The 17,438-nt window shown below is 35.7% G+C and overlaps 1 protein-coding gene across 3 annotated transcripts in view; it reads right to left on the bottom strand.

Annotated features, from left to right (window-relative positions):
- The window catches only part of LOC120878903 (CUB and sushi domain-containing protein 3-like), a 1,427,768-nt gene that overhangs the window by 383,634 nt on the left and 1,026,696 nt on the right, over window positions 1-17,438 (bottom strand). For all 3 annotated transcript variants that reach the window (XM_040261811.1, XM_040261812.1, XM_040261813.1), the window contains one exon: window positions 3,428-3,597. In XM_040261811.1, the coding sequence (XP_040117745.1) occupies window positions 3,428-3,597 (170 nt within the window). The remainder of the gene's footprint in view (window positions 1-3,427; window positions 3,598-17,438) is intronic.

The raw sequence follows: 17,438 nt of genomic DNA, 5'->3' as shown, positions 1-17,438 counted from the left end.
CTCTGATGGATTCAGTTCAGTTCAGTTCAGTCTCTCAGTCATGTCTGATTCTTTGTGACCCCATGGACTGCAACACGCCAGGCTTCCCTGTCCATCGCTAACTCCCAGATCTTCCTAAAACTCATGTCCATCGAGTCGGTAATGCTATCTACCCATCTCTTCCTCTCTTGTCCCTTATCCTCCTGCCTTCAATCTTTCCCAGCATCAGGGTCTTTTCCAAGGTGTCAGTTCTTTGCATCAGGTGGCCAAAGTATCAGAGTTTCAGCTTCAACATCAGTCCTTCCAATGAACACCCAGGAATGATCTCCTTTAGGATGGACTGGTTGGATCTTCTTGCAGTCTAAGGAACTCTCAACAGTCTTCTCCAACACCACACTTCAAAGGCATCAATTCTTCAGCATATCGTCCAGATTTCTTTATGGTCCAGGTTTCACATTAATACATAACTACTGAAAAAAACCATAGCTTTGACTAGAAGGGCCTTTGTTGGCAAGGTAATATCTCTGGTTTTTAATGTGCTGTCTAGGTTGGTCATAGTTTTTCTTCCAAGGAGCAAACATCTTTTCATTTCATGGCTGCAGTCATCATCTGCAGTGATTTTGGAGCCCAAGAAAATAAAGTCTGTCACTGTTTCCCCATCTATTTGTCATGAAGTTGTTAGGTAGTTAGAATAGGAAAAAGGAGTCCAGAATGGTGGTGGCTAAAAGACAAGGAAGGGGAAAGCCTGCAAAAATAGAAGAAAGGAAAGTCCAAGGACCAGAGTGAGGACCTCAGATAGAACAAACAGCACTCCTGGCTAGCCCAATTTACATAGGGCAGGCCTGGTGGGTGGTGGAGAAAAAATATATATAAAAAGAGGAGTCAAAGGGCCAGGTCTCTCTCCCTCTCTCTGTCTCTCTGTCTCTCTCTCTGTCTCTCACTCTCTCTGTCTTTCTCTCACTGTCTGTCTTTCTCTTGCTCTCTCTCTCTCTCTGTATCTCTCTCTCTGTCTCTCACTCTCTCTCTCTCTGTCTCTCTCTCTCTCTCTCTCTGTCTCTCTGTCTTTCTCTTGCTCTCTCTCTGCCTCTTAGAGCTCTCTCTACTCTTCATGCCTTTTGGGTCGGCATGCCCTCATGCCTCAAGGATATATTTTCCTTTATTTTCTAAGTAAAACTGAACTGTAACATGGCTCTGTAACACTGATGTGTCCAAGAGCTGTGACACGGTCTGTCTGTCCAAAGTCTGTCTGAAGGCTGTAATGCTGGTCCATTGCTTCAAATTTTTGTTGTGACAATACAGAACTGAGGAAATTACACACTCCCCTGACAAAGGGATGGGACTGGATGCCACGACCTTAGTTTTTTTAATGTTGAGTTAGTTTGCAGTTAGGCAAATTACCTTCCATCCTGAGAGGACTCTGGCTTTACCAATCTCTGAGAATTAATCATTTGCCCACTGCAAAGTACACTGTCTATTTGTGCATGCCTAACTGTGCCTGTGTCAGTAGGTATCTTTGAACTGATAGTTGTTCTTGGGATTATTGAGAAGAATAACATATAAGCATTTTACATTTTATACTGGTGGAGAGACCATGAAGACAAACAGTGTTTAAAAGCTCATCCCCAACAGTCTCTATAGAGTGACTTACCAAAGTTATTTTAAAATAATAATTTAGAATAAATCCCAGGTTAGACTATTAGTAGGAGGATGATTGAATTGGTATGCTTCCAGGTTAATATTTAGTAAATAATCTTTTCAACTTTGGAAAACATATTTATTCTAAGAAAGATAAAAAAAAATTATGGGAATATATACTTTTATTCTTTCACTCATGAAAGAAAAATCACTATTTAATGAAATCCACTACAGAGCTTGAAATTGAGTTTTCTTGCCTTCCTTTGTCTCTCACCATCAAATCCCCTCACACTGTCACTCATTACTGAATTCCATTCTTCCTCAAGGTAACACACATTACAAATGCATATGACCTTATTCCAAACAATAAGACATTATTCAGAAAGCATTCTGAGAAACATATAGGACTATTTTTTAACAGGTATCACCAATTATTCCAAATGGATTTTCCAAGTAATAAACATTATTTAGTATGGAAAATTAATAAATAAATTTCAAGCAACATTGAGAGGAGAAACATATTTTAGGAAGCATGGTGGTAGACAGGGGGAAGCATTTCATGACTTTTAACTTAATGCATGTTTATTATTGTTACTTATGTGATACAGATTAGTAGCTACACTCATACTTCTGATCTATGTCTTGTTACATTTTTTTCCCCCCATAGTTAGCCAGGAAAAAAAAAGAAAAGAAAAGAAAAAGCACTGGCTTACTTCTAAGTACAAGCTTTCCATTAATCTCAATTTGACTCCAATTTAGCAAATAAATTTATTTTTAACAGGAAAACCCAAAAAATGAGCTAGAAATTGAAGATATTATATACAAAGTGAAGTTTTGTTGCCTATAGGGCAAAGCACAAAAACCAATAATGGCTTTAAATTCACAATAAAATTGTATACATCCAGGTGTACTGAAGGAAATCTTTCCCATACCTACACAAATGCTGCAAGCATACAGAACTGTTTGTGTTAGACAACCAACAATTATTGCCAAATTAATATTCTTTTTAAAAGGACATAACTTATAATGTTAAAATCACCACTTCAATAAAAAATCCCCTACCCCAATCTGGGATATCACAATTTTTTTTTTCAAGATTAGTGAAAATAGAATATCTTAAATTTCTTAGCTGGATTAAGGACATTCTGATAATGAGAAAAATATATGTGATCATTTTTAAAATATTTATATGTGATTTTATAGAAGTGTTTACCATTATTCCAATAATGAATATCAACTATATTTATCAAAATATTTAATTTGCAAAACATGGATCAATAAATATTATAATATATATTTACTGTATCATTTTCAAGCAAATTTTTGGCCACACCCTGCAGGCTACAGGATCTTAGTTACCTGGTCAGAGACAGAATCTGGGGCCACAGCAATTAATGCACCAAGTCCTAACCACTGGATCACCAGGGAATTCCCCTTGTTTATATCTTTAAATGTGATCATTTCAAATTTTTAAAATAAATTAAAAAAAATTACTTCAATGTTTATTATTGACAGAGTATATTTTTCTTAAATAATTTATAGATATTGTTAGATTTATTCATAAATTATAAAATTTCCATAGTCATAAATGCATAGAGTTTTCCTTGTATCAACAGAGTTAAATAAGTTACTTAAAAAACATCAAAATAAAAATAAATAAATGACCATTTATGGGTTGATTATGTTTCATAGATAAATAATGTGTAATTTAAACCTATGAATGGCAGAATAAACTTATGGTCAATTATATACACACATTAATGAATACTTAATGATTAAAATGATCAAATATAAATATTCTGAGTTCACTTACCTTAAGAACATCTCCTTGTGCTAAATGAAATGTTCTGGCTGAAATATTGATTCCCTTTCCTGCTTGAACCTGAATACTATAAATGCATTCATGGTTGTTTTCATAGTTCAGTGGATAATTTGGAGAGAGCAAAATGCCTTCATTATTTGTTGCAGATGTACCACATTCAGCTGCAGGTAAAAGAGAATATTGAAAAAACACAGTTTAATAGAAAGCATTATCATTTAAAGTAATGTAAAGTATGTAAGTGTAGATGTATTTTACTTTAACTAGAGTCGAACATGAACAAAATGTACAGAATGGTTCTGTGTTGAAGATGACTCATTCCCTCTCAAACAATAGATGGTAAGAAGGAACTACTAAACTACTGCCCTTATACAGAACACTTGTACATAAATAGGAATACATAATAGTTTCAGTATTTTCTGGCCTTGGATGAAGGGACAGCATGGAAAAAGAATGAGAACAAGATGTTTGCAGGATGCATTTTAAGTTTGTAGATCTCTAACTAATTTACTATTTTAAAATCTATTTACTTTAAATTTTAAAAAAGTAAAGAAATCAATTTTTCAGAATGATTCTTAATCTTTTCATTTTTACCTTTTTTTGAACTTGCCCTTTCTTCCTCCCACTAGTCAGTATTTGTATGATCCAAGAACTTCAGTAACAAAAAGTAGAATAAAGTTTACAGTGTCTTTGAAAATGAATATAATAGATAAAACCCACAAACCAATCAATAATGGCAGAGGTTTGGGCATCTTTGGAAATTCTATCAATTTTCCTAGTTTCAAAGATAGAATGGATTAAGGCACTCTCTAATCAGCATATGATACTGCTAACTCTCCAGGATTAACTTTGCGAAATTTTAGTGTCTAACCACTTAAAAAGAACTATGAATTTCTCATTTTTTAAAAATTTAATTTTAATGTATTACTTTAAAAAGATTGTAGTAATACTGCAAAATCAAATGAGTCTTTATAATTCCCAAACATGCTCTTTAGGTATCAGAAATTCAATGAACTCAGCTTTCTATCTTATCTAATAACTTGTTTCATATTACCATTCCATAGGCCAGGGAGAGTCATATTATTCAAGGTTATTACTTTTTAGAAATAAGATTTTTAAATTAATGATTCATGGGAAGAGTCATAGGAAGTATACAACAAATACACAACAAGGTGAAAGATGATGAATTGCTTTACTTTTTAAATGCTAAAACATTAACAATAATCTGGCAGAAGAAAAAGGCTAATGAGGAACTGAAAATGATCAAGAGGGAGTAGTCAGTACAACATCAACATAGAAAAAAAATAATAAAACTAGTGATGTGATGCTAACAATCAACTAGTCACATGACATGTCACCTAGTAAAGCTCCTTCAAGGTACTTTTAAGGTAAAAGAAAAACAAAAAACTTAATAGACTCCCAATATTGATTTAAAGTATATATCTTATGTAGCAGAAGATTTTGTTTCCTTGAAACTAAATTGTCCTTCACAACATGAATATGGAACCAGCTGATAGAGCACAAACTTGTAGAGATTGCTATGCTTTTAATTACACTATGAAAAGTGAAGTGTTAGTTGCTCGGTCATGTCCAATTCTGTGACCCCATGGACTGTAGCCTGTCAGACTCCTCTTCCACAGAATTCTCCAGGCAAGAATACAAGAGTGGGTTGCCATTCCCTTCTCTAGGGGATCTTACCAACCAAAGGATCATGCTGTGTAATAATTCAATTTGCCCTCATTGCTTATCATCTGAATGACTGAGAAACTCATCGGTATAGGACACCATAACATAATACATCTTTCACTTAGTGGGAAAAAATCATTTCTATTTTATTAAAAAAAAATTTTACTGGAGTGTACTTGACTTAAAATGTTGTGTTAATTTCTGCTGTACAGCACACTCTGTTTTAGATTATTTTCCCATTCTGCTGTGCTGTACTGTCACTCAGGCATGTCTGACTCTTTGCGATCTTATGGACTGTAGCCTGCCAGGCTCCTCTCTCCATTGGATTTTCTCAGAAACAATGCTGGAGTGTGTTGCCATTTCCTTCCCCAGAGGATCTTCCTGACCCAGGGATTGAACCTGAGACTCCTGCATCTTCTGCACTGCAAATGGTTAGTAGTATGTATATCTTAATCTCAGTCTCCTAATTTATACCCTCTTTTATCCCCAGTGGGCTTCCCTTGTGTCTCAGCTGGTAAAGAATCTGCCTGCAATGCAGGAGACCTGGGTTCGAATCCTGGGTCGGAAAGATCCCTTAGAGAACGGAATGGCTACCCACTCAAGTATTCTGGCCTGGAGAATTCCATGGACTATAAAGAGTCAGACATAATTGAGTGACTTTCACTACATTTCACTTTCACTTTCCCCCCAGTAATCATAAATTTATTTTTTACATCTGTGACTCTATTTTGCAAATAAGTTATCCATATCATTTTTTTTAGATTCCACATATAAGCAGTATCATTTCTCTGTCTGATTACTTTACTCAGTATGATAATCTCTAGGTCTACCCATGTTGCTGCAAATGGCATTATTTCTTTACTTTTTATGGCGAGTGATATTCCATTGTATATATGTATCATATTTTCTCTATCCATTTATCCGCTGATAGACACTTAGGTTGTTTCCAAGTCCTGGCTATTGCAAATAGTGCTGCAATGAACACTGGGGTTCATGTATCTTTTCAAATTATGGATTTCTTGAGATATTTGCCCAGGAGTGGGATTACAGGATCATATGGTAGCTCTACTTTTAGTTTGTTAAGGAACCTCCATAGTGTTCTTCATAATAGTTGTACCAACAATAGTTGTACCACTGTCCCACCAACATTGTAGGAGGGTTCTCTTTTCTCCACATTTCTCCAGCATTTATTGTTTGTAGATTTTTTGATGATAGTCATTCTGACTAGTGCGAGGCAATATCTCATTGTAGTTTTGTATTGCATTTCACTGATGATTAGTGATGTTGGGCATCTTACCATGTGCTTTTTAGTCATTTGCATGTCTTCTTGGAGAAATGCATATTTAGATCTCCCATCCATTTTCTGATTGGTTTGTTTGTTTTGATATTGAGCTGAATGAGCTGTCTGTGTATTTTGAAGATTAATCCCTTGTTGGTCACCTCCTTTGCAAATGTTTTATATCATCTTTGGGTTGTTTTGTTTTATTTAAGGTTTCCTTTGCTACCAACTTGATGGACATGAGTTTGAGTGAACTCCAGGTGATGGTGATGGACTGGGAGGCCTGGCGTGCTGCGATTCATGGGGTTGCAAAGAGTTGGACATGACTGAGCGACTGAACTGAATTGAACTTGCTGTACAAAAGCTCTTAAGCTTAATTAGGTCACATTTGTTTATTTATATATTTTTATTTTCATTACTCTAGGAGGAGGATTGAAAAAGATATTCCTGTGATTTATGCCAGAGAGTGTTCTGTCTGTATTTTCCTCTAAGAGTTTTATCTCCAGTCTTACATTTAAGGCTTTAATCCATTTTGAGTTTACTTTTGTGTATGGTGTTAGGGAGTGTTCTAATTTCATTTTTGCTTTATTTTATACATGTAGTGGTCAGCTTTCCCAGCATTACTTATTGAAATGACTTTTCTTCATTGAATATTCTTTCATTCTTTGTCAAAGTTTAAGTGATCAGAGGAGCCTGAGTTTGTCTATGGACTTTCTGCTCTGTTCCATTGATCTATATTTCTGTTTTTGTGCCAGTACCATGCTGTTTAATTATTGCTACCTTGTAGTACATTCTGAAATCAGGGAGCCTGATTCCCCCACCTCTGGTTTTCTTTCTCAAGACTGCTTTGGCTACTTGGGTCTCTTGCGCTTCCAAACAAATTGTAAACATTTTTTGTTCTAATTCTGCAAAAATACCATTGTTATTTTGATAGGGATTGCACTGAATTTGTGGATTGCCTTGGATGGTATGGTCATTTTGACAGTACTAATTATTCCAGTTCAAGAACATGGTATATCCTTCCATCTGTTTGTGTCTCTGATTTCTTTCATCAGTATCTTATAGTTTCCTGAGTACAGGTCTTTTGCTTCCTTACGTAGGTTTATTTCTAGGTATTTTTTTTTATTTTTGATGCTGATTGTTAGTGTATAGCAATGCAAGAAATCCCTATGTATTAATTTTGCATGCCGCAACTTTACCAGATTCATTGATAAGCTCTAGTAATGTTCTGGTAGCATCTTAAGGATTTTCTATATACTGTATCATGCCATCTGCAAACAACAATGGTTTTACTTCTTATTTTCCAATTTGGATTCCTTTTATTTCTTTTTCCTCTCTGATTATTATGGTTAAGACTTCCAAAACTATGTTTAATAAAAGTAGCAAGAGTGGACATCCTTGTCTTGTTCCTGATCATTTCTATTTTAAATTTGCCTGCTTTCCTCCTAACTAGCTTATTGGAATCTAGGCATGCTCATGGGGTATGATAAATGTTCTCAGATAATACAGAAGATCCAGAATATACATATATGTTTATTAGTTAGATTATTTATTAGGGAATGCAGACAGTTTTAAATTATGTTATAGAATCATGGAGGTCTGAAAATATAACAGCTTGCAAAATACTGAAAACACTCATTTATAGCTGAAGCTTTAATATTCAGAGGTTAGTTTTAAAATTAAGCTCTATCTTTTATCTATATGTTTTTTTCAAGTTATTTTTCTCTATAAGCCTCAAAACTGTTATTATTACAGTGGAAATAATAATACCCTCTTCAAGGGATGTTTGTGTGTGTGTGTTATTACATGTAAATAATACATGTAGAGCATTTAGCAGAGAACTGGCATACAAGAAGGTCTTCCCTGGTGGCTCAGACCAGAATCTGCCTGCAATGAAGAAGACCCAGATTTGATCCCTGGGTTGGGAAGACGTGCTGGAGTAGGGGATGGGTATCCACTCTAGGGTTCTTGTCTGGAGAATTCAAGGGATGGAAGAATCTAGGGTGGCTAGAGTCCATGGGGTTACAAAGAGTCGGGCACAAGAACTCAATAAATTAAAGCTATCAATATGACTATTTTATGTATAAGTATAATGGTGGCATCATGCTGTATATAAAGAAAAATAGTTTAGGATATATATATATTGCCCCAGTGTGATAGAAAGGCATTCAGGTATGAAAGCCAACAGACTCTTCCTAATTTTGGAGAATTATTTATGATAATAAAATTATGTTAACTGAACATATCACAGTTCAATTCAGTTCAGTCACTCAGTCGTGTCCAACTCTCTGAGACCCCATGAATTTCAGCATGCCAGGCCTCCCTGTCCACTCCCGGAGTTCACTCAGACTCACGTCCATCGAGTCAGTGATGCCATCCAGCCATCTCATCCTCTGTCGTCCCCTTCTCCTCCTGCCCCCAATCCCTCCCAGCATCAAAGCCTTTTCCAATGAGTCAACTCTTCGCATAAGGTGGCCAAAGTACTGGAGTTTCAGCTTTAGCATCATTCCTTCCAAAGAAATCCCAGGGCTGATCTCCTTCAGAATGGACTGGTTGGATCTCCTTGCAGTCCAAGGGACTCTCAAGAGTCTTCTCCAACACCACAGTTCAAAAGCATCAATTCTTCGGTGCTCAGCCTTCTTCACAGTCCAACTCTCACATCCATACATGACCACTGGAAAAACCATAGCCTTGACTAGACGGAATAGGTATTAAGTGACTTCTAATCTAAACATTGGTTTTTAGTATATAATTTAAAGGAGAGTTTCCTTTTATATGAAAAATGACCTGCTTTGGTCATATTTCAATATTTCAGTTGGTTCTAATGGAAGACATTTTTACATACTGAAGTACAGGGAAATCATTCCAGCTAATTCATGATTTAACTTGAATTTTATGTCAATTAAAACAGCCTGTTTGTAGTTTACCAAAAATATATTGCATACCTGCTTCAATAATTAAAAAAAATAAGTTACACTGATCAGAAGTAAAGAATACCCATGTTAAAAACAAATATTAAATGTCTCCTTTCCTGAGATCCCAATGTTGGTATTCCTTTGACTTATAAGACTCCGTTCACAGGTGCTGATGACATTCTGACTCACTATACACATGGTGATTTTTTTTTTTTTTGAAGCCTTGAAATGATGTATTCCTAACTTGTTTGATTTTTTTTCCCTTTGTTCTGAAAGGATACAAAACTGTACTAAAAACTATGCTTCTTTGGAGCAATTCTTTAAGTTATCTGAGAGGCTTGTCTCCAGGCTATAATCCTCACGTTCGCTCAAAACTTTTTTCTATTCTTATTTATTTAATATTTCCATTGACATTTCCATTGTAAAATAGCTACAAATTTGGTGAAATAAAAATCAGGACTGAAACCAGAACAGAAGAATAAAGGAAGAAAATCTGAATTAAATTAGCACATTTCTCATTTAGTCAGGACTCATTATAAATTGTGGGCCCAGAACAAACTTGAAATGCACTGTACTTGTTGAAAACATGTTAAGAATTTCAAGAGATCAATAGAGCATTAAACTAAGCATGGCCCTTCTCAGCATGAAGCCCCTACTGTGGGACTGCACGGACTTCACATCCATAAAGCCAATTCTGCATCTATTTTTTGTATCAAATCTACAAAGTAAAACTTATTTTTTCCAGTTTTATAGATGAAGACATCAAACTGAGCTTCCTTGCTAAAACTGGACAAATGGTGTGTATCAGAACTGAGATTTATCTGTCATTGTCCATGGCATTAAAGGGGTGAACACATAATTTTTCTTTCAGATCAAAATCACTTTTTAGTGTGAAATGAGGGACTATTAATAACTATCCTACAGAGCAGTTGTAAATTAAGACTATTCCAGATAAACTGAGTTTGATCACTTTTTAATTTATACTTTGATGCACACACTATTTAAGGGCATTATATTAAAAATTAAAAGCATTATTTTGTGCAAGCTAGAGCATATCCTGGTAGTCAGAATACATATAATGTATAAATCTGCATTCCATTATATATAATTATTAATGCTTGGAATGATGATCTCATATCCCGGGAACACCTTAAACATACAACGATGAAAATCTGTTCAGAATGTGCTACCTATGTATACAGAAAAGCAAACAAATTTAATTTTTATGAGTCTTCATAAAATAAAATGTTCTACTAACAATGAGTAAAGGAGGAACTTATTTAGCCACAGTGCTAAACCCCAGAAGTTATGTGATTAATAAACTTTTCACATGGAATCTCATCTTTGATTTTGGGGTCGCAAAAATCGGACATGACTGAGTGACTTTCACTTTCACTTCAAGTCTAGCAATGAACATATTTCTATGTCTGTTGCGTACTAAGCTAATGCAGTGATATTTTCCAAATGTAAATCTAATCCTGTACTTTATGCCTAACAAATTCTCATCATCAGCAAATCAAATCCACAGAATGTCACATAAGGCCATTTAAAATGTTACCCTTGCCTTTCTAGCTATTACCCATTACTTCCCCTGGACTTTGTAATTTGCCTATCCTCAGCTATTGGCTCTTTGCCACAGTCTCACATTCCAAGCCTTTGTACATTTTGCTTTCTCCACTTGTAAGCACAACCTCTAGTCCCAAGGGATGCAGTTTTAGGGTCCAAATAAAGAAGAAAATGACTGAATAAGAAATAATACTGCTACAGTTCTTTCCAGCATCAGGTGGCTGTGATGGTGTAAGAAATAAATCAAACAGTGTTACACTGAATTATCAGGTATAATCCCATAAATAGTCCTGGCTGCAATGTTCATGAATGTCCAGGAAAAATACCTAAACTATGACATTTTCATTATATATGATGTAACTATCACAGCACATTTTTACAAGGGATATTATTGGCAAATTGTTATTGAATATTCTCAAGATACATTACAATTAACTGAGAAGAGAATCTAGCAGCAGAACAGCTAACCTAAAGAGAGGAGAATGGCTATTTAATTCCAGGAAGGTAAGGTTATTTTTAAAAAAGACAAGCCAACTACACAGTAAAGAAGAGTTTGAGTAAGGGAAACTATAAAATCCAAGTTGAGTTGAAAAAAGATGAGCTGAAAAATAGTCATCTCCCATCATAATGACATTTATGGATGTGCAGCTGTCACTGAACAAACAAATCTGTGACTTATTGCATCAGTGCAATGCTAGGGTTTCAGTCAGGTGCTATGATGAATTACATATATAAGGTAATATCTACTAAATCATGTCCAGCTCTTTGGAATCTGTTGGATTGTACCCTGCTAGGTTCCTCTATTCAGGCAAGAATACTGGTTGTTGCTGTTGTTCAGCCCATAGTTCTTCAGACACTCTGTCTATCAGATCTAATCCCATGAATCTATTTGAATCTATTTGTTACGTCTACTGTATAATTGTAAGGGATTTGATTTAGGTCATACCTGAATGGCCTAGTGGTTTTTCCTATTTTCTTCCATGGACAAGATGGCGGAGTAGAAGGATGTGTGCTCATCTTCTCCTGCAAGAACTCCAAAATTGCAACTAGCTGCTGAATAATCATCTGCAGGAGAATGTTGGATCCCACCAAAAAATGATAACTTGCATCCAAGGGCAAAGGAAAAGCCCCAACAAAATGGGAGGAAGGGTAAAATCATGTTTAGAATCAAACTGCATACCTGCCAGAGATGCTTGGAGGGTACAAACAAAACCTTGTATGCACCAGGACCCAGGGACCCCACAAGAGACTGAGCAAGACCTGCCTTTGAGTGTCTGAGTGTCTCTTGTGGAGGCATGGGTCAGCAGTGGCCTGCCATAGGAACAGGGACTCTGGCAGCAGCAGACTTTGGATGTGTGGCATGTGGCTTAAGTCCTCTTGGAGGAGGTCACCATTAACCCCACCATAGAGCTGTTGAGCAGACAACCCACAAACTGGAGAACAATTAGAGCAAAGAAGTTCTCACACTGTTGCAAAAGTTCTAGGGCCCAAACAGATTTCCCAACCTGGGGATCAGGTAAAGGGACTAAGAACCCCCAGGGAATTTGACTTTGAAGGCCAGTGGGATTTGATTACAGAACTTGCGTTGGACTGGGGAAACAGACTCTTGGAGGCACAAAAAAACCCTTGTGCTCACCAAGAGCCAGGAGAAAGCAGCAGTGACCCCACAAGAGACTGAGCCAGACTTGCCTGGGTGTGTCCAAGAGTCTCCAGTGGAGGCATGGGACAGCAGTGGCCTGCTACAGGGTAGAGGCCCTGAATACAACAGACCAGGGAGCCACAACATGCTGGCATAAGTCCTTTTGAAGGAGGTCACCATTACCAACAATGGAAACCATGAGAGACTTTATTTTTAGGGGGCTCCAAAATCACTGCAGATGATGACTGCAGCCATGAAATTAAAAGACACTTGCTCCTTGGAAGAAAAGTAGTGACCAACCTAGACAGTGTATTAAAAAGCAGAGACATTCTTTTGCCAACAAAGGCCCATCTAGTCAAGGCTATGGTTTTTCCAGTAGTCATGTATGAGAGCTGGACCTTAAAGAAAGCTGAGTGCTGAAGAATTGATGATTCTGAACTGCAGTGTTGGAGATGACTCTTAAGCATCCCTTGGACTGCAAGGAGATCCAACCAGTCCATCCTAAAGGATATCAGTCCTGAGTGTTCACTAGAAGGACTGATGCTGAAGCTAAAACTCCAATATTTTGTCCACCTGATGTGAAGAACTGACTCACTGGAAAGGACCCTAATGCTGGGAAAGATTGAAGGCAGGAGGAGAAGGGGTTGACGGGATGAGATGGTTGGATGGCATCACCGACTTGATGGACATGAGTGTGAGGAAGCTCTGGGAGTTGGTGATGAACAGGGAAGCTTGGCATGCTGCAGTCTATGGGACTGCAGAGTCGGACAAGACTGAGTGACTGAACTGAACCGAACAGAACAGAACCATTACAGCCATTACTCCCACCGTAGTTTGGCCTCAGGGAGGAAACACAGCCCCACCCATCAGCAGAAGACTAGATTAAAGATTTATGGAGCATGGTACCACCATGGTCAGAACAAGATCCAGTTTGCCCAACTGCTAGTACCTCCCATCAGTAAGCTATCACAAGCCTTTTAACCTTATCCATCAGAGGCCAGACAGAATGAAAACCACAATCACAGAAAACCAACCAATCTGATTACATGGGTCACAGCCTTGTCTGACTTAATGAAACTATGAGGCATGCCATGTAAGGGCATTCAAGACAGACGGGTCATGTTGGAGAGTTCTGACAAAATGCGGTCCGCTGGAGAAGGGAATAGCAAACCACTTCAGTATTCTTGCCTTGAGAACCCCATGAAGGGTAACACTGGAGTGGTAGCCATTTCCTTCTCCAGGGATCTTGCAGACCCAGGGATCAAATTTGATTCTCCTGTGCCTCATTTTTTACTTGCTGAGCAAACAAGAAAGCCTTGAAACATCTGCTATAATAAATGCAAGCTTAACAGAGTATACTGGTAGGTAATGTACACTAAAATATGAAATGGCTAGAAGCAGATAATAATAAGTTCCGATTTTGAAAAACTGATCGATTCATTTGAAAAAATTTATGAAATCTTTATTATATACTGGGCATAGGAGGTAGCATGTTGCAGCTCCTCATATAATTTACTTTCTAGCAGAAAGAAAGATGTTTACTTTGTAATTATCCAAATAAACATACAGTATATGAAAACAGGTAGTTGGAAGCCCTGATTTTTTTTTTTTTTTTGAGTAAAGTCAAGACTTCCCTGAAGGATTGAAATTAGTGATGGCAGAAGGTGGGTTGGGAGAAAGAATAGCCTACACAGAAGGAATGGGTCTGAAAACATAATGAGGGGCCCATGGCAGGTTCTGAGAACTGAAAGATACAGTATGAGAAAGACTGTGGTAAAAAACCCACCTGCCAATGCAGAAGACATAAGCGTGTTCTATCCTTGGGTAGGAAGGTTCCCTTAGGGGAAGCATGGCAACCCACTCCAGTATTCTTGCCTGGAGAATTCCCACGGACAGAGGAGAGCCTGGTGGGCTGCAGTCCATAAGGTCACAAAGAGTCAGACACAACTGAAGTGACTGAGCATGCATGCAATGTTAATTTAGAGGTAAGGTCTCTGTTGTTTACCTGGTATGATGGGGGGGAATGTTTTTTCTGAGGTATGTATGAAAAGGGAGTGTCACTAAGTCGGTGGCAGAAGATGAAGAATAGAGGAAAAAAAAAAAGAAGAATAGAGGAGAAGACTGAATGAGCTACACTACATTCATAAAATTTTTGTTTTGAGATTTTGAGTTAGAAAATTATTGCATCGGAGTTTAGGGTCTGCAATGTTTTGTGGAAGTGAAGAAAGCACACTTTTCCCTACCTTAAGGTAAGCTCAGCACCTTTTTTTCTTTTTTCATTATTTGGTCTAGAATGAATATATGTTCTTGATAACTAATGTCACTAACTTATAAAGACTACATTTGTTAATATACATGTGCATGCTCAGTTGCTCAGTCATGTCTGACTCTGTGATCCCAAGGACTGTGGCCTTCCAGGCTCCTGTCCTTGGAATTTTTCAGGTAAGAATACTGGAGCGGGTTGACAAGCGCTCTACTCCAGGGGATCTTCCCATTCCAAGGACTGAACCCGTATCTCTTGTGTCTCCTGCATCGGCAGGCAGATTCTTTACCACTAGCCATCTTGTTATTATGAGTTTTCTACAAAATAATCAATGTCAAATAATCACTATTAATTAGGTGATAATATCTCTTCTGATTTTAACTGAATGATTATCTTTAAATCAGATGAATTAATAATATGAAAACATTACATAATTTAGCAGTATATTGGGAAAACATTATTTTAGAGAATAGTCTCTCATTCTCTTTATAGAATATAATTATGTTCTATGCAATCTCCAGTCTACATTCTGCTTATTATGATTCCTTTATTTTATGAAAAACAAGTCCTACTCATATAAAATACCTTTTAAAAATTTAAAACTACAAATTAACAAATCTATTTGCATTATCAATATTAAACTCTTTGCTGAATTGAAAATAATATGTCAGTGAATGTGGCTTTGTTTGGATTGGGGTAGGAGATATGTGTACTGAATTCAGGTGATAAGAGTTACAGCTACAGTGTGGAATTCAGTAGAACTAGGATACCCATTGAATTTCAAGTTTTTCTTACAAAAAAAAAGGCCAGCATATGCATCATTTATCTCCGTTACTGAGATATTAAAAATAAACAAAACAACAAAATCTGGAGGTGTCTAATGTGTGCATACAGTTATATATTTTCAGATAAACTGGTAAAATATTTTTGAGTAATTTGAATGGGAAATTTGAAAATGTCTATGAATAGAGAAGTTCACAACTATTTTTAAGAATGGCAAAAACCACCACGATATTGTAAAGTAATTAGCCTCCAATTAAAATAAATAAAAAACAAACAAAAATAAATAAATTTTCACTATACTGATTCATTCTCATAAAAAAAAAGGAATTTGCAATGCAATTGAATCTCAATTTGAAAGCATCATGGGTTATTTTAAAAATGTTTCATGAAAGTGTTTAAAATAAACTCAACTTATATTATTCAAAAGAAAAAAAAATAAGAAAAGTTTTAATCCTAAACATATGGAGTGTTAAGAAAGGTGTAGCATTAATATACTTCCATATTTTTAATTATTACTAGAGGAAAAATAATGGTAATATGTGATTATGTTCATAGAAGAGAGTGTGGGAAGATTCAAACTGCTATATTCAAATCAATCAATATTTTGTGTCAAATATATGGATTTATCTATTTTTATTTATTTTTACTTTTTATTATCTAATTGAGCTCATTTTGTTTCAAATCTAATTTCTACTGTATTTCATTAAATTAAAACACCATTGATTGTAAGAGGCATCATTATTTTACATGATTCTAAGAAAACAAAACATGTTACCAATAAACTGTGGTAGTCATTGAATGTGAGATATATACCAATTTCAGATATATTAAAATTTTTCAAAAAGAGCATATAAAATGTAAAATATAATAATGTGTTAATGAGATTTAATATATTTAGGAACACATCTAATATTCCTTCATGACTTGGCAGTATTAATAACACATTTGTTTTTTAGAAAATTTTTATCAGACTTTTTTTTCTGAAATTGGTATTAATGTTTGGACTTTAGAAAGAAGTGAAAATTAAAGTGTAAAAAGTTATTAATTTCCTTATGACAACACTGAAAATATGAGAACCATTAGTATTACTTGTATTAGTATTACTTGTATAAAGTCAGGTTTTTTTTTTCCTTCCCTTTGCTGTTCTTAGACAATAGTGATAACTGGCTTTCTCTTTATAGACTCTCTAAATATAATTTGTGTATATAACCAAGAACAAATTAGTGCTTGTTAAAATTATTTATAAATCAACTGTATTAAAATATTTCTAGTAGAAGAATTTAATTTGTGATTAGATATTTTTTGCCTTAAAAATTCATTTTAATGCATTTTCTATATTCATTTTTTTTTACTATGAAAAATCACAGTAATCATTATTGCCATGCAGACTCATTCTGTAAGTTCAAAGCATTTTTTTTAATCAAATATAAAATTTCCAGTGAAAAAGTGTGAAGAAATTCCTATAATCCAACATCGTCCTTTCATGGTTTCTTCCTTCCATAAACAGCTATTAAGGGTCTACTGTGCTAAGTTTATTTATTCATTATAAATAATATTACCAACAATAATGCTTAAAGATACACAAAGTACTATGTTATTTAGGTTTTTAGGATAAGCCCTTGTCCTAAAGTAATATGTAGTCTAGAGGAGAGATAGACAGAGAAACTGGTACATGTATGAATATGCAATCTGTAATGTGATACAAGTTTGTGCAATTGCCTGGGATGGCCAAAATGAGGAATCTATACATTTTAAAGTATCAATAAGAAAATAATGTCAGGGACAACTTCATGCAGTAGGTCATTCTTAGTCTGACTCAAAGAAGTGATTCCAATGCTAATCAAAATATATGAAAAAGAGATTCCAGGCCAAGG

Source organism: Oryx dammah, unplaced genomic scaffold, assembly GCF_014754425.2.
Source record: "Oryx dammah isolate SB20612 unplaced genomic scaffold, SCBI_Odam_1.1 HiC_scaffold_19, whole genome shotgun sequence".
NCBI lineage: Eukaryota > Metazoa > Chordata > Mammalia > Artiodactyla > Bovidae > Oryx > Oryx dammah.
This window is presented reverse-complemented; position numbering and strand designations above follow the sequence as displayed.